The following is a 24541-nucleotide window of genomic DNA, read 5'->3' on the forward strand; positions in this document are numbered from 1 at the left end:
ATAAAGACGTGTACTGTCAAGTTAAACGACTTAATGCAGATAAAGAGCAGTCGTAGGAATCAGTAAAACATTCTTCAAAATATGTATCTCCTGTCCCTGGGCTTGTGACAGGACACCAGGTATTTGTGTGTCTTAACATTACGACATTAACCCTCTCTCTCTTCCTCAGAGTGGCTTCCAGGGGGGACTGGACAGTGTCAGGGGGACGCGTCACCATGGTCTGGTGGAGAGGGTGCTCCGAGACCGCAACCAACGCATTAACCCGCCCCACCGCCGACCAATCGACAAGCACGAACGGCAGATATCCTTTCACAGCCACCGCTGTACTGTGTCACCCACCCTATCAAGTGTCAGCCAGAGTAATAGTGTGTTACAGTAGCTACCGTCAAAAGTAACTTCATTCGTACTAACTTGTGCTAACTAGTGACAAGTCCCTCACTAGTTTTCATCATTGTACCTGCGCAGCATCTGGGTTCCTCCAAAATGTTGATGCCTAAATCATTACAACATGGCACACCAACACACAGCCACACACACACACACACACACACAAATGTAGGTGAGGCTGGTAAAATCTTTAACCGCCGGAAATATCAGCCTGTTGATGTTGTAGCTTTTGCAGGAAGCCGCGGGTCTTGATTGTACAGCTACCAAGGTTCCTGGACTCTTTGCTGTGGGGTGGTGGGGGGGGTTTATCCATGTGTGCTCACTGACCTTTGTCATTGTGGGCAGTGTGTTGATCAAGCCTTAGGCTCAGTTAGTCATTATAAAAACATAAAATGTACTGCTGTGTGCCAGTCATTGACGGTGCAGTGTAATGGACATTGATATTGGTTGGAGATTGTGTGTGCGTGTGTGTGCGTGTGTGCGTGTGTGTGCGTGTGTGTGCGTGTGTGCGCGTGTGTGCGCGTGTGCGCGTGTGTGCGTGTGCGTGTGCGCGTGTGTGCGCGTGTGCGCGTGTGTGCGCGTGCGCGCGCGCTCTGACATCCTGTTTGTAACAGAATGGGTGAGTAAGTGTAGAGGCGGGAGTGGGTCTTAGAGCGTGAAGGCTGAACCTCTCAGTCATGTTGAGAATGTCTCTGTCAGTCAGTCCTCCCAGAAACCCTTTCATCAAGTACCCTGTACCTGAGCAGGGCGTTTGAGTATGGTGGCGTGTGTATTAAGTCACCCACAGGAGTTTCTACTAATGCCTTAAGTGGCAATGCAGATGTTTCAGTTCCTGCCTTGAAGTCCATAGAACTCAACTAAAAATAGTTACAGTTGCAGATCGAGTTTTGGGAAGTTGTCTTGTTAGTCTTTGACAGAGTGTGTGCAAGGAAGAGGGAAAAGTGTGTGTGTGTGTGTGTGTGTGTGTGTGTGTGTGTGTGTGTGTGTGATCCGGGTTGCATAGAATGAGGAAGTAAATTTTTTTTGATTGAAAGAATTTTATGTTGCATGTTCACCTATAATTAGTTTGGGTGCTAGAAAGTTATTCCTAGTGACAGACAAGATGGTATGCAGATGTTTAAACCATAGCATTTCAGCTCACACCTTTGATCGGGAGTTAACAAACAGGCAGCAGGTAATTAGCAGTTTCTCCAATGTGCTGACGGGTGCTTTGTAGCAAATTCCAGTTTTTGGGCATAATCTTCAAGGTTTGCCATTTTTCCCTTTTTACTAACCGTTTCTAATATATTTGGCAACCATTAGTTTTCCCAGTGTGTCCTGTTCACCTCCAGTGATGTGAACAGTAAACGGTCAACTTGCCTTTGGTCAATTCAAGTACTGTGAATACAAATATATGGTTTATGCCACCTAGCAGTACGATTGGGTACACAGGCCTTAACATGCCCCCTCTGCTCCAGTATGTCTGGAGAGGAAGGATATAGAAGGGCTGTTTGGCTCTGTATGCAAATGGCCAATTCATTTTTCTCCCCCCTGTGTGCTTGTGTGTTTGTGTGTTTGTGTGTTTGAGGTCTGCATACTGATTTGGCAGTACAGTGCAGCATATGATCTTCACTCTGAGAGAGAAGGAGAGAAGAGGCCAGGTCAGAAGTGTAACTTCCAGGCCAAAAAATCCTCCCCTTCACCACATGTCTCTCACAGTTGGCGCCTGTTTTTCACCAATGAGACGTGCTGGACAAGTCTTACCAGAGCAGACATGTGGTGGAAGAGAGCAGAGGAGAATTTGCCCCCCCCCCCCTTTTTTTTTGGCAGTTTTCTAGATTTTGATCCTCTCTACTTGAACAAACTCTTTACCTTTGTCAGTCATTCTTCTGCTGGGTTGTATCTTCTTTACTAGTCTGTCTTCTGATGGAGTCAGGGTTTGTGTACACCCTAGGAATCATATCTCCTTTCCATCACATTGTTACCTCAGTGTCATGTTGCCAATAGGAGGCATGTGTTGGTATTTTATTGCCCCCTGTGTATTATTTTCACTCTGTTGTTTGGTCACTATTGTGGAGTCACTATTTTGATTATCCATCCTCAGTTTCCTTCCATCTGAGCAATTCAACCCTGTTGCTGTTTCAAAATCCTCATTGCTGCCTGTCCTGTCACATCAAAGGACAACTGTCTTTGATGTGTACTGGTGGTTAAGTTAGTGCTGATCAATCAGTGCTTTTTTTATGTCGGTTTGTGATCTATATATAGATAAATCTTTTTTTTTTTTTTACTTTAAATGAAATACGATACATTTGGGGGCAAAGTTGTCCTATCGTGAAGTGGATGCTTGATATCCCATAGAGCTGGAACCAGAGACCAGAGGCGGGGGAACAAAGAGCTCTGGTAGAGATGTAGGGGTTTGAGCAGTGCCCCGAGGGAATTTCCCCTGGCTGCTCTGTAGACAAACAATATGGTCTTGTAGTGGATGAGTGCTTCAACTGGAAACCGGTGGAGTGTGCTGAGAAGTGTAGTGACGTGTGACAATGTAGGCATGCTCTTGTGAAGGCTGAGCATACAACTCACGCTATTGCGCTCTGTAGAAGTCATGAGTGTTTAATGGCGCCGGGCCCAGCCAACGGTTTGTTGTAGTATTAGAAACCCTGCTGCTTCTGCTGTGATGTCGGGTTGCACTCCACGAATGCTGTGAATCTGGTGTTTGTGGTGATTGACAGTTGTTTACCAGGCAGACAGAGATGCTTGTTGCCATTTACCTGTCAGAAAAGGGGAAGGAGAAGAGATATTGAGTGTAATCTGCACAGCAATGGTAGGAGAGTCCAAAGTGACTTGGAGTTAATTTGTTATACAGATTTAACTGTGGATCATTTGAATTATTTCCAGCGAAACAGCACATTGAGCACGCAAAAAGACAGAATTGAAATCCAACTAATATATAACAATGGCAGTGGTAATTTTTATTCATATCATGCACTGGCATTAAAATAATTTGCCTGTAAATAGATGGTATATTAAGCTTTGAATGAAAAGCCAAGTTGGAGCCAATATTCAATGTTGTCCTATAAATTTTCTTTTTTTTTTAATATATATATCTCTTAACAGGCGAGTGCAGCACCTCTATGTTAAATTCCCTGGAAACAACAGTGCAATATCGGATTCTGTAGATAACAACATGAAATACTGTACATGGGGTTGGATAGGAGAGATTTATCATATTATCTGACTGATGTTGTACAGCAGGGGTCTCCAACAGGTTGGTTGCCATTTACCTGTTGTTCGCCACCCAGTTAGCTTGAAGGTACATGCAATTTTCATGTTTCCATCAAAATTGCTATATAAAAATCTCATACAAGTATCATTATCAGACATCACAATGAGCCCAGCTATCTAGTCAGTGAGAAATGGACATTACCCCACCCATGTTTAGGCTTAAAACAAAAAACTTTAACTATCTGTCTAATAATTTGAAGCCTTGTTGCCCTTGTTTGTGTACAGTAGTGCACATGTTTGATCATTCCATGTCTAGCCATTTGCTCATTATTGATGTCATGTAGGTTGGTAAATACTTCAAACTTTCCCCAAAATCTTTTCAACACTACAGTAAGCTTAGCTGGCAGAAGTATTTCATGACTAGTATATAATTTGTATTTGTCTAACCTGGCCACATTGCGAGGCTACAGAATCGTCGTACACCAGCATGCTCTAAAATGTTTTGTAAGCGGCCATATAACAGGTTCTGTGATGAGACCAATGTGGAAGATGTTAAATGTACAGTTGTAATCAAAATGATTCAACCCAAATTGCAAATCAGGTTTATTGTCAAAAAAATACAGACTGTCAGCTGTTTTGAAATGAACAAATCAAACAAAAGCAATTGAAATAACTTAACACAACGAATGCTTCAAGTGGTTTCCCCAAATTCAACTGAAAATGCCACTTGTAATGACTTCTCCAGTCTGAAAAGTATTCAGCTCTTTTATGTCAAGCATCTTCAGTATTTAGTAGAGAACCCTTCTGCTGTTATGACCTGCTGCAAACGAGACCCATAGCCAGACACCAGCTTCTGGCAGCGTTCCTGAGGAATCTTAGCCCATTCCTCATGTTTATGTCCAGTTCGGCAATATTTTTGAGTTTGCGTGTTGCAACCGCCTTCTTCAAATCTCACCAGAGATTTTCTATTTGGTTCAAGTTAGGTGTCTGTGATGGCCACTGTAGAATCTTCCAGGACTACTACTGCAACCAAGCCTTGGTGGAATTTGAGGTATGCTTGAGATCATTGTCCTGTTGGAAGGTCAAATGACTCCCAAGCTTCAGCTTCCTCACAGACAACATGACGTTTTCTCTGAGGATTACCTGATACAATAAATCAGTCTTTCCTTCCACACGCTGCATGTTTATAGTGTCAGAGGATGCAAAGCAGCCCCAGAGCATCACAGAGCCACCACCATACGTAACTGTGGGCAGAGTTTTCTTTTCAGTGTATGCTTCAGTCTTCTTCCTCCAGACATACCGCTGATCCATCGTGCCAATAAGTTCTTGGAGCCATACTTGAGGTGTAAATAGTGGTGTACGTCTTGGATTTCTGGCATGGAAACCTTCTGCGTTCAATATGCGCCTTACTGTGCTCACTGAAACCTGAGTACCTGCTACCACCAAGTCTTTTTGCAGGTCATTTGCAGTCACTCAAGTTTTTCACAACCAGAAATCTGGTTGCAGCCATTGATAGCTTCCTTTTTCTGCCCCGTCCAGGAGGTGTAACCACTGTACCTTTTAACTTTGAGCTTACCAACTCTGGGAACATTTAGTATTCATATCTTTTTGTATACTGTTCCTTGTTTGTGAAGGACGGTAATTTATTTTCTTAACTTTTTGGACCATTCTTTTGATTTTGCCATATTTCTAACATGCAGTTGAATGTGACACTCAACAAACCCCTAGCCAGTTCAGGTATTTCATGTGTTCCAGCTCAAGCACACCGGGTGCAACAAATGAAGCCCTTGTTTGGTTGAATCAGGTGTGTTTGAGGCAACACCTGTTTTGCATGTTTGTGCTGTTGTGAGGGATTCCATTCAGGGTGTCGAATAATTTTCAGACTGGATAAGTCATGACAATTTGCATTTTCTGTTGAATTTGGGGACACCACTTGCAGTATTAGTAGTGTTAATCATGTGTCTCAGCCTCTGGAAAAACAAGGAGAGGTGGTCTGCATCATTATTGACAGTATGTGTGTGTCCGAAGGTACTGACCAGTCTGTTCAAGCAACTTCTGAAAGTCATCAGTACTGTACGAAACGTGCAACCAGAGTAACTCTGCAACATTATTGTTATTTTTTTTTTTGTCTGCTTTGTGGCAAACGAGTCTCCATTTTTGTGAACGTGGGTCATGTTGACATTGATATCCTCATTCCTACCAAAGGTGAAACATGGTTGTCATGCTGTGACTGGTTTTCGACGTGGATGACGAAGAAATGGGGGCAGAAACATTAGTTCAGTTTGATATTTTTAAACAACAATGTCTAAAAAAAGTATTGTGGGGTGACATTGGTTTTATATTAGGAAATATTTTGGAAAAAAATACCTCTCCCAATTCTCTGGCTTGTTTGAGGACCTAGTATAGTATTGATTTTCTCACCTGTGAGGCAGCTTCCGTCTGCCTTTCCTTCAGATTCACTGCCTGACCAACTTTCAACAGTGGGGTTTTTGTCCTGAAAAAGTGACTGCAACTAATGGTTCTTTGGTGGAGGCGAGTGATAAGATAATTGCGTCCTTATTAAGTAACTGAAGTAATCTTATAATCTTTTATTGCGTTCTAGTGTTTTAAAATAAGAATAGCACCGGTTGCAATTCAGTAAAATTAGCAAATTGGTCAGGGTTCTGACCACTAATGCAGTGTCACGAACATTGACTTATGTAAGATTGTGGTATAAATACTTAATTATTAACCAGAAGAGCATTTTGACTGAAACAATTGTTTGTCACGCTAGTTTTGGTCATGTATATGGCCCTTTTCCTCAGGTTCTTTTAGGTTCCAGATTTCCAGTGGCCCATTGTCATGCAACTTTATTGATCACCTCTGCTCAGAACAACTTGTTACTCATCGCTCCCTCGGTTAGCTGCTGTATTCTATGACAATGTGTGTTGCATTATTTGGGGTTAACCCTGCCCACATCTATTTCCTGATTCTTGAGCTTTGGGAAATCCAGAATATTAGACTTCTTACATATTGCGTCATTAATGGACCTTAACTTTAGTCTTTACCTGTCCCGGTTTCTTTATTTTGAGGATTGGCCAAGCTGATGAATAGTAGTGGTCTTGCGTGGTCCAGATTTGAAGTTTTATGTCAGCAGTGTCAACGTGTGGATTCAGTTCCTCCAGGCAACCATCTTTATACCTGACAGATGTGCTGTTAGTGTACTGTAGTCTTTTTGGTCCCATATTGTGTGATGTCTACCTAAAGCCCAGGGAAGCGGTGATGGAATGGTTGTTGTCTTGCCTTTTGTTGTGTTTAGAAGTTCCTTAACTGTCAGCAGAGCCACGTGGTCAATTCTATTTACGTCTCAATTGTTGTTTTTGTTCATTTGCGGTCCCCCATGGAAAGTGAATGAGCATAGCATGCATCTCTAAAGGATGAATCAGCCATTTCCCTCTTGGGAGAGGTTTATTTGTTTATATTTAGTACAGTACAGTTTAATAGTTTTAAAATGAAGCTAACTTGACTGAAATAACCTGTTGCACGGTGTTTCCTTCCATTCATCACTCTTACACACTTATGTGGAACGCGTGCGCCAATTTACTTCATGTTAGGTCTGGTTGGTATGTTTTGCTTCGTTTGAAACTAGGTAATGTTTCTCTTAATTGCGGCAGCCCATACTCAACACTTTTTTTTCTCATTTCTTTTTTGTTTGGTTGTGAAGTAAAGTAGATAAATCTGTCTGACATACCAGAACACTAATTCAGCTGTTGGCAACTCTGTTCCTGGAAGTGTTTCAGCCTTCCAGGACAGGAGTTACCTAACCCTGATTTAGTCTGAGCTTGGTTTGTGCTCACTGAACCTAAACCATCTATTAAAGCTTTCCCTGATGCCACCCAGTCCGTCCTTGCTACCCACACCCAGACCCTCCTGCCTTAATGGAATAGAGGTTACTGTTAGGACATTCAGGAGTTATGTTAAAATGTGTAAAATGTCATGTTTTGTTGTGACTGTTGTGTTCCAATATTGTCCTTTCCTTGACTGAAGTCACATGGAGAGCTCGCCCTACGGAGCGGTGTATCTGTCGCCTCCACCAGACAACAGCTGGAGAAGGTGAGTGACATTGACACTGGTTAATTCTGCAGTGAGTTGTCCCTTCTACGCTCACAGGTTGAATGGCTTTCTTGTCTGGCTTTTTCTGTCGATGATGCTAGATCCTAGTCATCGGTAGTAAACAATGTCCTTTTTTAAAATGTTTACAATGCTATCCAGAGGGACCCCAACCATTCCAAATGTAATCTGCATTGGTCAGAAAATGTATTCATGGCTTATGAATGATCCAATGTAGGTCTGTGATGGTAACTGAAATACCACGAGACTATGGTGGTTATGGATGGTCAGTCATGAAAATAATATAACTGCCAAAACTATTTTAATGTATTAATAAATACAAATTTTAGAGACTTTATTTACTTAATTTTATTTTTTAGTATCCTTTCTTTTATTATCATTATTTTTTAATTCTGGGTAGCAAACTGCCTACAAGTCCTCTTTCCGTCTGGGTGTGATGCTCTAGCAGCACTAAGATGTGCATGACTGTGCGGGGAAGAGTAGGAATATGTCTTTGAAGCAGGACAATTGAGTTAAATGGGTTTATTGCTTGCTTGCTGGCAAATACACCTACTTGAAGACGGTAGGTCTTTTAAGAAGATTGTCATCTTTGACTATTCATGAATTACTCTGTTGTAATGGGCATGTGTTGAGGCATAATCTGCTAATGTTATGTCATAGACAAAGCACCATTTAATCCACCAACATGCCATGGTTATTTGTAATTCAGTTTTTTCTTTTTTACCAGACAAATCAACTCTGACTGGGTGTATTTCTCTCTTCATCTTTGTCTTTCTTTCATACTTTGTGTCAATATCTTCAATAGTTTCCTATACTTCTTGAAAGCAGAATGTAGGCCAATTGTTTAACCCCCTCTTACATATTAGCGATGTATGGGTGTATTGGTAATATGTCAGTGGAATCGTTTCAACTCATCCTGGGAAAGTTTAACTGAATCTTTGTGGCAAGTAGATAGGCTGCAACAATAGTGAAATTGAGGATCACTGTGTAATATATTGTTCCAGATGTTTTATTAGAAGGTGTTTGTTAACAGATATTTGTGCCACCGGGTTTATTGGCTCAGCCAATTACCAAACCTGACATATCAATACTGTCACAGTTCAGTTTTCTTTGCGAGGCTTGGGCCTATGACCCTGGTCAAAAGCTGTATTATGTGGGAGATATGCAATGTAGCCATTACAGAACTGACTAAGTTGCACCCAGGAGGGTAAGAGGGACGCCGGTTACCTTAGATGCTTCAGAGAGATGGCCTTTCAGAATAAATGTAAAATGCTACACGCTGTCATTCAGCTTTCCTCCACTGCTGCGAGTACTCACTGCACCTAGATGAATCTCCCGCATATCTTCACAGTCTCACCTGTCTTGAAGTGGTTATATCTTTCTTAAAGGGGAAATCCACTGGCTGCTGAAAGGGGATATAGGTGAGGCTTGTTAATGTTTGTTGGTTGTAACTGTAATTGCATTCTACTGGGTCATTCTGGTTTCAACCTACCTAGAACAGGCAGAAGTGTCATTACTGGACTGTTGTTTTTTTTTTCCCTCTTTCTCTCTGTGTTTACAAGGCAGTGAATTACAGCCCTTAATAAAGGACTTAGCCAAGCCTCTCCCCTGCTTGTCTCTCTCTCTCTGCAGTTGTTTTGAATGTGGTCTTGACTGGTTGTCAGTGGCCATGTCTCCTCTTCTGACTCCCATAGAGCTGTCGTGACAGAGGCGCAGACTCACACAGCCTCCCTGTTGACGGTTGCCTTAACTGTACTGTATGACCGTGAATAGAGGCTCAGTTGCCCTGCCTGCTTGTTTCAGCTCTATACAGCCGCAGCGACTGAGGATCACCGCGGAGCCAAAGACCCTCACAGATGGATGAAAGACCTCCATCTTGGCTCTTACGGCATTGGAGGACAGTGTTGTAAAGACTATTCTCAACCTAGGTACACATTTAAGAATGGCTTTCCCTCTGTCAGTCCAAATCTGAACCCACGTCGGTGTTTAGGTTGGCCTGTCTGCACCGTCTCGTCATTGTTGATGGGCAAAAACAGGTTGGACCTCATGACTTGTAGAACGTGCGAAAAGACGCCATGATGACCCTGTCAGACATGCTACACGCTCTCAAACACTCACAGATTTACCCGGTTTAGCTTTTTGGGAATTTGTTCTGCCGCTCAGCCCTGGTACAATTGACCCGTTGTGGGACACTAATGCTCTTGGTCTGATTGGCTTCGGTTACTTCAATTAGTCACAGGGTTTGGTTGAAACGCACAGGCCTAATCTTTCTTATGTGTATTACTTAATGTTTCCCTTCTGAACCTTCCCCTTAGGTCAAGCTTATCAAAAAGGGACATATTCTTAGAAAGCCCAAAACAATATATTTGGATAATTCAGCATTTGAATAGACATTTCTCCTCTCCCTTCACTCACTACCCTGAACTGGTGAAGCATGTTGCCTTGGTAACTGGTGTTTGTGTATTCCTCGTTCAGATGCATTTAGGTGATAATCAAGTGCCTTCAGCGGCCGCCGAAGCACTGTATTACCTAATTGCAGCGTACCAAGCAATCCTGGACATTATGTGACCTGTTTTGTGCAGTGATGACTAAGAGCTTCTCATTTACATTGTCTCTGTCATTACTGTTTCAAAACTCAGGAAATGACCTGAGGGGAGGGACATTTATGGATCTTGCCAATGTCTGAGGTACCTCCCATTTTGGCTTTGTTTCACATTTTGCATTTCACTGACTGTGATGCTGGTGTTCAGAACTACTGAAAGAGAAATGGCGATGCTGAGATAAGATCAGTGTACTGCTATGTATTTATTTACTTCTGTTCTATAAAACAACCAACAAACAGGTACACCACAAAATCACTAATACATGCTCCAAACACGTATTTCTTTTAGGGGTGTTCATTTGGGTTGTTTTGAATGCCTGTTTTTTTGGTTTTGGTTGGCTGACTTGAGTGATTTTGCCGATTTTAAGTCACACGTTCAACAAGTAAAAGTAGCCAACATCTGTTCCAGCCACCCGTTTGTCAATCAAATTCAGCAAGTTGCCCTTATTAGCTGGGGAAAAAATGCTTGTCAAGTCCATGGCAAGTCTGTGTGTGAGCACAACAGTCTCACATGCCTTACTTTAAGCATTGCTGAGCCTGCCGGCGGATGGAAGACTCTTTAGTGCGGGAGTATTTTAGAGAGAAAAATAATGAGACCCATTGAGTGCAAAGTAGGCTGTGGATGTTAGAGTTTGCTTTCGCCATGACATAGCTGTTACGTTGGAGTCGTGGGGACAAAAGCATCCAAGCGTGGAACGCCGTTTGGGTTCTCGAAAACATGGAGGTCAAATGCCACGTGTTGAATAAGCTCACTGACCGATCAGGACTCGGGGACTACTGCATGTCAGTGTCATTTAATCGACGCTTTCTTTACGTTACAGTTACATTATCACGTGTGACTTACACCACAGTGATTCACAGTGATGCTATTATGTCTCGCAGACCTAACGCTGTCTGGACAGGCCCTGTCATACTGAAAATATGTCAGAGGTTGTGCTCCAACCCCAGCTAGCCCGCGCTCTACCAGACACCCCTCTGTGATATACTTTATCTATTATAGTGTTAAATCTGCCTTGTTGTCCAAGACCACTGGAGCAGCTAAGGCCCACTACAATATCCTCCCTAATAGCAACCAAAATATACAAGCAATATGTTTATTTTTTACATGTTGTTAAGCAATATTACGTTTTATTTAAATATTTTTGACATGCATGGGTGTAAAAGAATTAGGTTCCACTTGTTTTTCCGGTTTCTCATCTCCGCGACACCAGGGGCGGTATGCAAGGTTGCCAGATCACTGACAGTAAACCGTGAAATCTGTGCAAACGCTGCGTCTTCTTTACAACCCCATCTGTAAATTGACCTGCCCGAGCACATTCAAAATAGCCCAATTATTGGGGAAATCTACCTATCTGAAAACACTGCCAATATGAAGGAAATGGTGGGCGATTTGCCGTATGAGCTCAAAGATATGTTCTACCATGCCGATGCGCAGAGGCAGTGCCAGGTTTTGGGAAGGCGGCCGCCTTTGAGTTTCATGTGGAGGAAAATCCTTGTTCATGCTCTGAAACTGCTGGCCCGAATACAAAAACAGCTAGCTAATGGATTCAAACAAGGTTTTCCCCCGAAAAACTCATGTCAGTGCCCCTAATGACCATGATCATTTTCTTTGATGGTTGTGTTTGGATCCAGTCAGAGCAAGCACATGTAGATTAGGCTAATAATCTGCTACAACCGTTAGCTTTGGCTAAGGGCAACAGGTCTGCGTAGTTGCCTCTCTTGTTAAGTTCCTTATCTAGTACATCATTTTCTTCAACTGAAATGTGAGTGGTCATATGGATTACTAAATCATTGCTTAGAAAATCTGAACATGGTGAGTTTTTTTTCCAAACTGGTTCGGTAAAGGAGCATGTGTAATGCTCCTATTAGAGAAGATTGAGCATTTAAATTGTACTGGTGAAATGGCTGTTTGGTACCATAGATATCACAGCGCTGGCTTGTTACAATCTGAACTAGATTTCTTCCTGTTTATTTTGCTTTTCTCTACCTTTGTCCTTGTATCCTGAACAGAAATATAAATCTGATATGCCACAACTTTCTGCATTTACAGTTGCTAAAAGTATATCAGTAAATTTACATTACGGCTCATTTGGGCCAAATCTATGAATTTTATGTGACTGGTAATACAAATACATTTTCATTAAATATTTTATTGCTGCTAATAAAACATACGATCAAGACTTTGTTTCTTACATTTAAAAAAAATATATAAATAGCAACACCACAGACTGACCTTTTTTCCCCAGTTATTCACTTAATCAGATTTGTTCTGCATAAAATAATCAATTATCAAAACGATATCTGCGGCCCTCGTTATGGGTATTTATTTGTGATTGTTTCAGTTTGGCATGTTTGACTGGACACATGTACAGTGTTAAATGTCTCTTGTGTTTATGGATGTGACCTTTCTTATTTGACCTCTGCTGTTCTCTCCCAAACCGCATGCGTTCCACATGCTAACCAGCCTCTCCTGTCAATTGGTTTCTCTCTTTGAGGTTTCTCCCTGTCTGTTTCCAGTGCACCATGTCTTTTAATCCTAGTATACATTTATGCCGGATGGGAATGCGACTTGGTCACTCGGTTGCATTTAAATCACTAGACCACTGTGCTATCCGAGAGGCCTTTGGGTGCTTGTTTTCTCACACAAACTGATTTAATGCGAAACGGTCGATTTTTAGCAACCAGAAAATGAGCATTTCTATGTTGGCCATTTGCCCCAGTTTCCACTAGATGACGCATCCATGAAATAAAAACAGCATTCCCATTCTGACAGAAGATGAACAAAAGCCAGCCCCGCTGGAGATACAACTATGTGAATATCTCAGCTAATCATGACATAATTGTGAAACACTGTCCATTGTATAGCACTTTTAAGATATCTCTCCCCATGAACATAAAATGACAAGACAAAAAGAGCTTTTTATTTCTGTCTCTACCCTCTTTACCCCTCCACTTTCTCACTCTGTGTCCTTGGCACTAACACCTCTAAAGCTCTGCTTTGCCTCCTGTTCCCCTCGGGAGCAGATTGTGTTCACAGTGTTACTGGAATATGCTTCCGCTTCAGTTTTGGCTGTCTGACCACTGCGCTTGTGTTACGGTCGAATCTGTCCCAGTCCCACCTTTTAATAATAGTTAATATTGATGTCTGTTTTCCTGTGAAGTCACTGAAGCTAGGACTGGGAAGAAGAATTTTTATAGTATAAGGGCCTGGAAAGGGCTTGGTTTTATATCTGCCAGAAGAGAAGTTTTCTCTGTGGTGACTGCCTTGTTCAGATGATTAATCAAATGTCAGTAGTGACACAGGACAGAGGCTGTTGGAAGCATGTTGTTGTCACCGTAGTAGGACAATATTCACATGCAAAGAAAAAATATAGTGGGCTGCATTTACTGAGGAAAACAGTCTTCTAAGTATCACACAATTTATTTTACCAAAGGAAGCCCATTGCGGACATTGGTATCTTAATATCATTTTGTTTCACAAGCCAGCCTTCTGGTGGACTGTTGGGGCGTGGTCACCCGTTGAGTGATGTAGGGCAGCAGGACAGCAGATGGAACCTGCAAACTGTCTCATATTGAAATATACCCTAGGTTTGGAAGGGTTTTGTACTTTTCCCTCCTGGAAATACAAAATCTGTTTAATTTTGTTTGTGATACTGGTTATGTTCAGTTTGAATTTTGATGCCAGTATCATTGTTAGAGAGTATTATGTCTTTTTTATTGAATACGATTTGAATCCCAATCTTTAATGTCATCATATGAAGTGTTGAAATGGCAGCAGTTAGAAATAGTACCTTATGGTAAATTCTTAGTACATTATGGTAGATTCTTAGTACATTATGGTAGATTCTTAGTACATTATGGTAGATTCTTAGTACATTATGGTAGATTCTTAGTAAATTATGGTAGATTCTTAGTACATTATGGTAGATTCTTAGTACATTATGGTAGATTCTTAGTACATTATGGTAGATTCTTGGTCTCATTGTGGCCGTGCTGTTGCTTGACAGTAGTCTATTGAATTTGGGTAATTATCTGCTTGACGCTGCACATTCGAATGACTGCAATAAGGGATCAGGCCCTAGTGTTGGGAGGAAGGGCAGTGGGGCGAAGCGTTTTTATGAAAAACGGTGTGCCTTCTTGTTAAGTGGTAGTGTTTTGTTTGTGATATGAAGATTCTGATATTGACGGTATGTTTTATGTAATTAACTGTAAGAACTGAATTCCATCCCTTGAAGGCTGGTCGGACCCCACAGGCAAAGCACCAGCCAATCATGATTGCCAAACCTACCATGGAAAATGGCAACCTGCTGCCAAGAATGGCTTGCATCTGACATTTGGGTTTTTTCACCGGCTGCAGGCTCTCATTTGAAACGACGCTCTTAGTGGAATTTGTAAACAGATCTATGATCCACCTTTCATTCCCATTCCTAATCATTGGTTGCGAAAGTTGTAAATTGGCCAGAACTTTTGGTTAACGTCAACCTACAACCCCATTTCCAAAAATGATGGACGAAGACAACATATCAAATGTTGAAACTGAGACATTTTATTGTGAAAAATATATGCCCACTTTAAATTTGATGCTAGCAACATGTTTTAGATTTTGGAGCAACATCCGCTGCCATCCAGACAACAACTTTCAGGGAAGACCTTGCTTATTTCAGCAAGATAATGCCAAACCACATTCTGCACGTATTACAACAGCATGGCTCCGTAGTGAAAGAGTCTGGTTGCTAAACTGGCCTGCCTGCAGTCAGGACCTGTCACCCATTGAAAACATTTGGCGCATTATGAAATGAAAAATACGACAAAGGAGACCCTGAACTGTTGAGCCGCTAAAAGAACAGGAAAACATTTCACTTTCAAAACTACAGCAATTGGTCTCCTCAGTTCCTAAATGCTTCCCAAACGCATGCCCCTCTCCCCAAATCTTTGAAATGTGTTGCTTGCATCAAATAGAAAATGGGCATGCGTTATTTAATGGGCATGCGGGTATTTATCCAAAAACAATAATATTTCCGTTTCCACATTTGGTATGTTGTCTTTGTACTGTTTTCAATTGAATTTACAGATAAATGATTTGCACATAATTTTATTCCTTTTTTTATTTGCACTTTACGCAGTGTTCCAAAAACCGGGTTATACTTCAACAAAGTAGTGCTGCTAGTGTTTAGGTTAACTGTTAGCTTCTGCTGAATGTCCGGCCACTGTTGGAATGAAGCGTTAAATGTCAAGCCCACCCGACCTTCGTGTGTGTTGATATAGGGCCATGACCATGAAGGTTGTGTGTTGCGATGGTGGGGGATTGCCCTGGTGAAGTTACAGTTTTATAAAATGTTGTGATGTCCTGGACCTAAGAAGTTCCTCTATACCAATACTTGATTGTGACATTTTATATTGAAACTAAGTGTAGGAGCACACAAATATGTCATGTCGCGATAGAAAAGGCAGTACGATATTGCAAAGAAATATGTATCTCATCTCTGAAAGTATTTTGAATGTTCTGTATCTTTTATCATTGTTTTATTTTTAATTGTATTAAGCACCCATATGACTCACTCATGGAGCTCACTCCTTAGACAAAATTTGTGCAACACAACCAATTACCATACCAGTGGAGTTCCCAATTTCTCCAGAAGTACCTCTGGCATCACTCTCTCCTGCTGCTAGCATCTCTTGCATACTTCAACTAATGTTGAAGAACAACCTAATGTGTGAACATTGCAATGAGACTTTCCAAGGAACATTAAAACAAGATCACACCCGAGAACCCCCTCCTGCCGATTTATCAATATCAAGTGCTAGCCGCGGTGGCCGGTGTGAAAATCCCTCCCTGTCTACAGTAGTGTGGCTGCGGGACTCTGTATATGGGAGTGAGGTCTGGTCTCTGGTTATCAAGGTCCTGTTGGTGTGTTTCTAATTTTCTTAGTGTGATTTCTGTTTGTTTCGGCTCCACTGATGCTCCAGCGCTGGTCCCTCTTTAGGGGATAGAGTGCAGCCGGAAGGCTTGGCGGGGAGGTCACATCTGCGCCGCATTACCGCCCAAGCAGGCTGCCTGGAGACGGGCCACAAATGTCCTTAACCCTTTCAGCCCTGCTCTCATCCCAGAAATCTATGCTCAGCCTTAGCCTCTTGAGCTGTCATCAGACAGACAAACAGGAAGATGAAATGCTGACCCTGAGCATATATGGCTAGAGGTTGCGTTTGGGTGGGCGTCTAATGTTTTTCCTTGGGTTGCGTCGTGTTCGACATACATGTGTTAGTTGGTCCGAGAACTTGTACATCCACGTAACAATAAAAAAGGTCCTTATGACAATGACAAGAAAATGTGATGGATATCATGGAGTCAAATGATGGAGTACAATATTTCAGTTTTTTTGGAACAATACGTTATTGTAACTATCTACAACGATCATGTAGATCTTTTTTCAAAATAATGTGTTTCTTATATTTAGTTTTTTTTTTTTTTTTCTGCTGCCCGGATTGTTTTGCTTCCATGATGTTACCAATATCAAATGTGTTATAAAAAGTACCTTGTGAATTTTATAAATCACTGTTCTTCTACTGGCTATGTAATGGGCCTGTCACTGCCACTGTGACACATGGTAGTCTGCTGCAATCTAGGTTACAGCCTTACAAGTAATTATACTTCAATGTTTCATACCAAAACATGACATCCGAATTGGCCTTACGATTTTTTGAATATTGATATATATTACATGTCTAAGGTTCTAAGTTCACAACTATGATTTCTTTCTTTTTTACTGCAATAACAATGAGGTCTCTGTAGTGTTATCCAGCCTGTCAAGGCCACCAGAGATGGGAACCGTATCAGAATTTTCCCTAAACTGGAGCTGCAAATAAGATTGAACATCTGTGTCCCATTGTGGACAAAGGACCATTCTTCAAGGGGCGTATTACATTATTAAAAATATTGAATACAATTCAAAACGGCTTAACATCAGTGCAGATTCTACGGTGCAAAATGTAAACTTAAATGTTTTTTTTTTAAAACAACAGTTCAATGTTCCTATTCCACAACAATGCTCAAGCCTCATCAGGAGTTATTTGAGGTCTGGGATATATCTAATGCATTTATTTTTTTTTGGTGTTGTTTCCCTGTAGCTTCTCAAAGTCAAACCCCCTATGTGGGTTGAAATTGGACACTAAGTGCCTAAATTGGAATACACTGGCTTTACAGTGTCTTGCTCTTCATGACGTCAGAGCACTAGGGGTTTGACTAACAGCCATTCTGAAGCTGAGAACAACGTGTGACAGGAATGTGACCTTATCTGTCCTACTAAATGGGCAACTTTTTGTTGGGGAATTGGGAAAATTAAACATATGTATTTTGGAATATGAGATATTGATGATTAAAATGAATACCACATTGAGGTCTGAAAAAGCAAGCCAAATACCTGAGTCCAAATGATCACTTTTCCATATCATAAAACTCATGTTGTGCGCAGTGTCAATGCTTATGAGCCCTGTACAGTTACAAGAAGACATGGTGTCAAACCTTGAGCTGTTCTAAGCGTAATGAGTCTGTTTTAGTCTGTTGTTAAGGAACCCTGCTGGGTATTTGCACCTCATGGATAATTTTTATGCGCACACAGAAATTCTCGATTTGAAAAGGTTAGTAGCCGCTTGAAGACATCAGTTACCACTCTCACTCAAACCTTGTAAATATATTTATTTTTACTTATGTTTTACCTCCCCTACGTTTTCAATGGATATTTCTATGTTACAGATACTTGCGGGGAATGCGAAACACATGCGTTTTTTATTTTTAACCTTTTAATAATGGGATTTTTCATTCAACACACTGATTTGCAAACCCAGGACTCATTTGATAAAAGTTACAAAAGTCTAAGTCTCTGTTGTAGAACAGAAAACTCTCTGTAAACTTGGATCCTGGGCAAGAGGCGATAATGTGTCCCTATGGAGGCCAGCTGGACTGGGGAGAGTCAGCCGGGTCTCTGGCTCTCTCCCTGTCCCACGCCCTCCTCCACCCACGCACCACCCATCTCCTCCGGCCTCGATCTCTTCCCAGCCCCAGCCTGGCCTGGTCTCCACAGTACTTGGGTCTTTCGTTAGAATATGAACAAACAAACCTCCCCTGGGTTTAGACTAAAAGGCATTTCATGGAATGGGATCTAACACTAACCTCCCTGGGGACATGCTAACTAAAAGACCAATAAGGGCTTATTTAGACATCAATTGTGGTGAACTCAATTTAATTCAAATAACATTAACATAATATGTATATACACTTTTTAAGTTCACACTAGCACAAAAAACTCTTGTTGTGCTGTAAAGTAAAACACATGGGCGGTATATAAACTCTCTGACAATGTTGTTTACCTGGTAACTAATACGGCTCTTTGTTGAAGTGCTGTTGCTAGTCATGGTAGAATTGTTTCAGTGCCAGTTTCAGATGTTTTTAGATGCTTCCCAAAACTTTTTTTTTCTTCGTTCTGTTTATGGAGCTGGAATGGCTTCCGAACCAGTCTACTTTTGTCAACCGTGTTAATAGCATTTGCATTTTAGTAATTTAGTAGGCGGTCTTATCTAGAGCTGCTTACAGTAAGTAAATACATTTTAAAGGTGTTAGGTGAAACAATTTAGAAGTGAGTATGTTCTAATTAATTAATTTATCAGCCAAAGGTCAGTGCTGGGAAGAAGTCCATACAAATAATCACCAGAAAACAGAGAGAGGTGGTGGCTGTGGAATGATTTAAATTTTCGACTGCGTGGATTGGGAACCGACCCGAAGGGATGTGATAGCCCGAGTGCAGAGGTGGCTGAACTAAATGTTCAGGTGGGGATGTAGGTTTTGAGCATAACCAGAAGTTAGGGGGAAGACGCTAATCTTGTTGCTCTGTTAGAAATATCCCTAGTCTTGCAGGGGATTTGAGCTTAATCGGGAAGCCAGTGGTGTGTGTGAAGAAGCGGGGTGGTATGGGAGAACTTTGGATGGTTGAACACCAGGCGGACAGCTGCATTCTGAATTCGTTGTAGAGGTTTGTTTGCACAGGCAAGGAGCCCCACCGAGAGTGAGTTGCTATAGTTCAGATGTGCGATAACAAGTGTCTGGACTGCTTACTGAGTGATGTAAGATCGTGCTCCATGGATGTTTTAGAGCATGAACCTGCAGCAGTGTCTGGACTATAGCAACGCCAAGGTTCACTGTGCAGTGGTCAACAAAGATGGACAGGCTTTCCCCCGGGAAAGAGAGCATCTCAGTCATGTCTTCCCTTGCAGTGGTGGGCCGACATCCAAGTGGAGATGTCAGCCAGACACAGAGATGCCTGTTGTCACTTTGTTGGACGCAAAAAAGATGAGTGTCGTCTGCATTGCAGCGGTAGGGAAAGACCATCTGAGGATATGACAGACTTGGTGTATAGAGAGAAGAGGAGAGGGCCAGGAACCGAGCCCTGGGGAACACCAGCAGTAAGAGGCTGCCCGGCAGACACCGATCCTCTCTACGTCACTTGATACGAGCGGTCTGCCAGGTAGCGATCCGAGAGTGGGCCGAGCCTGAGATCAGCTCAAATGAGAGAGGGTGGGAATTAGTGTTCTATGGTTTACAGGGAGGTGGGAAATGGAAGAAGGTCTCCTGAGACGGTCTGGAGAACAGGCGATTGGGTCAAGAGGGCATGATGCTGGGGTGCCAGCCATCACTAGGATATAAACTAGTACACGCAGGAAGGTTAAAGTGTGTCCTAGTTCGGTGTGTGAGCGACCAGCAGGCCCGCAATCCTGAATGAATGCCCCCCCCGCCTTCGCAATGAAACAGACGATGTTGTCGTTTTTATTTCTGCTCAAAGTAATTTGTGTATAGAGAATAGCTCCATGCCAGAAGGAGATGTGCACATGCATAAAGAAATGTTGGATGTACAGCCCTGGACTTGATGTTAATCATGACCACCACCCACACACTTAAAGTGCATCCTCATTAACATTGTTTTCCAAAGGGCACCTGGGGCAGTTTTTGGGATACAACACGCCCACAACTGCATACAGCACGCACGCACGCACACACAATCCTCTCAGCAGTGTTTTATTGCTTCTGTTGTGCGGTTGTGATTTGAGGCCACTAATATTTGTATCTGTGTGATTGTGTTCATCCTCTGGCTGCTGAACAGTTTTACCTCATCCTCTGGCTGATGTACAGTTTGACCTCATCCTCTGCCGGCTGAACAATTTGACTTCATCCTTTAGCTGCTGTACAGTTTGACCTCATCCTCTAGCTGCTGAACAGTTTGACCTCATCCTCTGGCTGATGTATGGTTTGACCTCATCCTCTGGCTGATGTATGGTTTGACCTCATCCTCTGGCTGCTGAACAGTTTGACCTCATCCTCTGGCTGCTCTGTATTTATCACACTGCAGTCTTTTGATTGACACATTTGTTTTTAGTGTCCCTGTGTGAAACACAGAACGATCTGGAATGTGGGAGGATGTTAACTGAGGAAGAGCGCAATGAGCTGAATGAGAGCATGAGGCAGAGCGACCAGGAACGCCCGCAAGAGCTGGAGAGCAGATTTGTTTTCAGTGTCCCTCTCTATGGAGAGATCGGGAATGTGGGAGGCTGTTAAATAGTGGGTTTTAGGAAGAGCGAGAGGGGCAGAATGAGAATGCGAACGAGGCAGGGTGACAAAGGCTATCGAGGCAGTGTGACAAAGGCTATTGAGGCACTGTGAAAGCAGGATGGATAGAGACTGAAGTAGAATGAGAGAGGACGAGGGGGGAGAAGTGTGTGGCTGTTGAACTCCTTATGGCCTGTGCTGCTAAGCCCCAATACAGTGCGAGGGATGAGGGGGAGGGACAAATCGCTTTACGTGGAAATGTTTAATAAAGCTGCTGTCACCTGTGTAGAGCTTGCCCTGTAACATAAGCGTGTCTCTGTAGGTGTGCTTGCTTGCTTAGCAATGCGGAGCACGTAGCTGCCGTGTACTTGCTGCTCATTCCCCTAAAATTGGGCCTTTAGTTAAAACTAGGGTTGCAAAGGTAATTACCTAAAACTTTTTAACAAGTGGGGGTGCAGCAAAGCCCCCTACCAACATTCACCCTGAGGCCTACCTTTCTAGTCCTCTCGGAGCTACGTGAGTGGCTGGGGGGGGGTTTGGCTGGGGTTCATAGGTGCGCTCCTCTTTGCCTGTATTACATACTGACACATCACCATGGCAACCATAATGGCCGCAGGATCCACATGTTATGGCTGAATGTACTTACGTTTTTGTATCATCAGGTTTCCTCTACTCAGTGTTTCCATTCCCCTTCAGTTGATGTCTTCCATAGTCACTGTAGATCTTTGCTGGTCCGCTACTCTGAAGCATTTCTGCCATTACTTATTTTGAAAGGATTTACAGGGGCGGAGACTTCCATTGGCTGGCTTTGTAACCTGTCAAATGACTCCTTTTTTTCAATGATTAAACCCCAGCTGGATATTTCTCCATAGCCATTGTTTCACATAGCTCTTACCAACAGTCTTCAAACAGTACTTAGCCAGAGAGCAGTTGTGGCTGACAAGAATATCTGAGGTGTTGCCTGCTACAGATGCACAAGGCCTTCAGTGCTTGACCAACAAGGCCTTCAGTTGCTGGTCTGGGTGCTGCACTGTGCTGTTGCTGCCCACCTGGTACTGTGGTCTGTGTATGTCAGGTGGTCTAAGCCACAACACCGTTCCCTGTTGTCTTCGGGTTAGTTATAATGCATTGTATCTGTAGGACTTCTGTGCTGGGCTGATCTGCCTGGTTGGACACACTTGTTGTTAGTGCGGTTCACTCCCAGCCGGGTTGTTAAACTGCTTTCTGTTTCGCTTCAAACCCCCGTTGACACCCAGTAGTAAACACATATGGATTTCGTGGTAAAACTCTTAACACAAGTTCTCCACAATCTCTTAGGGACCTGTTCTGCCACATTGTGACCACACCTTTTCAGGCCTTTTATCGTTCGCACCCACACACCAGAGACTGCTGTTTGTAGGTTCAAAAGAACGACTGCAGTTGAGAATACCCAGACTGCACACAACGTCTGGTTGTGTCCCCATGAGGGGTCGCCTTATTTGAAACTATTTTCCTGGAAATGTTGTCATTGTTTTATGCTATAAAATACTGTTTTCAGTTCGTAAAATGTTGGGCTTGAAACTAATGACGTAACTCACCCCAGATTTCACTTAGCTTAGAATTTCTTACCCACGGTCTCTCTCTGTGACCTTACCTTTTGTCACATACTAATCATGTACCCCTGGAATCTCTCACGGAATCAAGCTCTTTCTGAGCCTCAGCAAAGCGCTAAACCGGTGTGATGTTTTTTCCCCTTTCTCTCTGAAGGGAACAGCAGCCGTGGGCCGAGGAGAAACGACCTGGATATAGATTAATGTCTCAGCTCAACAGGTGACATCTTTAGCCTCATCTCTCGCTCCGTCTCCCCCCCCCATCTCCCCCCCACTCTTTCTCTGCATATATCCTTCCTTGTATTTCTATCTCTTTCTTTGCCCCCTTGTTTTCCTCCGTCACTTTCTTGTTTTTATTTTTTTATTTAATTTTTTTTAGATCTGTTCATCTTTCTAACAAGGCTTTGAGATGCGGCGTTGCAAAGACAGAGCACAAGTCATAGTGTCTGTTAGTTCTTCCTTGTCGTCGTCCCCCTCACCTTTTCTTCTCATCTCTCTGATGCTCTCTCTATCTTGTCTCTCCCTTTCCCAATATAACACTAATCAGTTTCTGTCCTCTTTGGTTTTCACTAACAGCTGGGCCACAGTGTGACATTTAGGGTAAGGTGTGGCCTCTTCCTGTGCAGCTGCCACCGCTCTTAACGCTACCATTTTCACAGCTCATTTATTCACTTCTAGAAAGTTGTTTTCACTCCTCCACAGCAATCTGTCTTTGGAGCTTGTCAACCTCTCTTCTGATCTTATGCTGATGTTATGATGTAATTTACAACTGTTGTGTGTTCAGTCAGATGGTATGTCCATCACCAAGGTTATTGCTGATGTTATGATGTAATTTACAACTGTTGTGTGTTCAGTCAGATGGTATGTCCATCACCAAGGTTATTGCTGATGTTATGATGTAATTTACAACTGTTGCGTGTTCAGTCAGATGGTATGTCCATCACCAAGGTTATTGCTGATGTTATGATATGCTGTGGATTAATTCATTAATTTACTTTAGAGCAGGACAGTGTGGCCCTGAAATTCACACTATATTCCTAATTTTCATATAATATTTTGGGGAAATAAATAATCTATTTTATTGGTCTCATTCAGTTTATTGTCAGCCTTTCAAGTTTTGTTGTTTAATTCCAATTTAAAATGTCAAAGTCCCTAAAAATTATTAACCTACACCAGGAAATACTATTTTAGGTCTGGGAGAAGGGACTTTTTTTTTTTTGCTTTTGGTTTGCACTGTTTTTTATTTATTTAAATTGTGCACTAACAAGAGGTTTTAGTGTCTTTTCTGTACTACATGTGATTCTGTACTACACATGATGTTTTGATTCTTCCAGGCTGCATTGTCGTTAACATTAAATTGAGCCCATGGTGGGAGTTATCAGCCCATGGTGGGAGTAATCAGCCCATGGTGGGAGTTATCAGCCCATGGTGGGAGTAATCAGCCCATGGTGGGAGTAATCAGCCCATGGTGGGAGTTATCAGCCCATGGTGGGAGTTATCAGCCCATGGTGGGAGTTATCAGCCCATGGTGGGAGTTATCAGCCCATGGTGGGAGTCAAACCAGCAGACCCATACGGGACACTCTTTTGCTGTATTTTAAGCTCTAAAGCATTTTGTTCATGTCTTACAATTAAATGATTTCCTACTAAGTTAGGTTCCGTTGATCTGGTGGATTTTCCAGAGCCCATTGCACACCTGCCAAATAAACAACTCGTGTTTTATATTACAATCATCTATTTTATAATTATCAAATAAAAATGCCATTTGATCTTTATTTCTAGTATTTTGCCACCCAACCCAAGACTTGTTCTATTAACTGTAATAAGCTCTGCATCCTGATGTTTAGTAGGCAGATACTCATAATGTGAGGGGGTGTGTTGGTGGGCGTGTGTGAAAGAGGGTGTGTCGGGGGAAAGAAACAACACAACTAGTATGAGATGTGTGTACATAATTGGATATTGTCTGTGTGTGTGTGTTGGCAGAGCGGAGTGCAGGCCCACTACTGAATGAATCATTGACCTAGCTGTGAGGCATCCTAAGCCTCTGTCCTCCTCTGGGTCA

At 42.4% G+C, this 24541-nt stretch overlaps 1 protein-coding gene across 7 annotated transcripts in view; it reads left to right on the forward strand.

Moving 5' to 3' along the window:
- Nucleotides 1-24541, forward strand: part of crtc3 (CREB regulated transcription coactivator 3) — a 58394-nt gene that overhangs the window by 14770 nt on the left and 19083 nt on the right. For 5 of the 7 annotated variants that reach the window (XM_010877617.4, XM_010877607.4, XM_010877633.4 and 2 more), the window contains 3 exons: nt 170-301; nt 7619-7680; nt 22638-22700. In XM_010877617.4, the coding sequence (XP_010875919.2) occupies nt 170-301; nt 7619-7680; nt 22638-22700 (257 nt within the window). The remainder of the gene's footprint in view (nt 1-169; nt 302-7618; nt 7681-22637; nt 22701-24541) is intronic. The other 2 variants (XM_010877649.5, XM_010877625.4) reach the window with 1 other exon arrangement.

This window comes from Esox lucius, chromosome 2 (genome assembly GCF_011004845.1).
Source record: "Esox lucius isolate fEsoLuc1 chromosome 2, fEsoLuc1.pri, whole genome shotgun sequence".
In the NCBI taxonomy this organism is placed as follows: domain Eukaryota; kingdom Metazoa; phylum Chordata; class Actinopteri; order Esociformes; family Esocidae; genus Esox; species Esox lucius.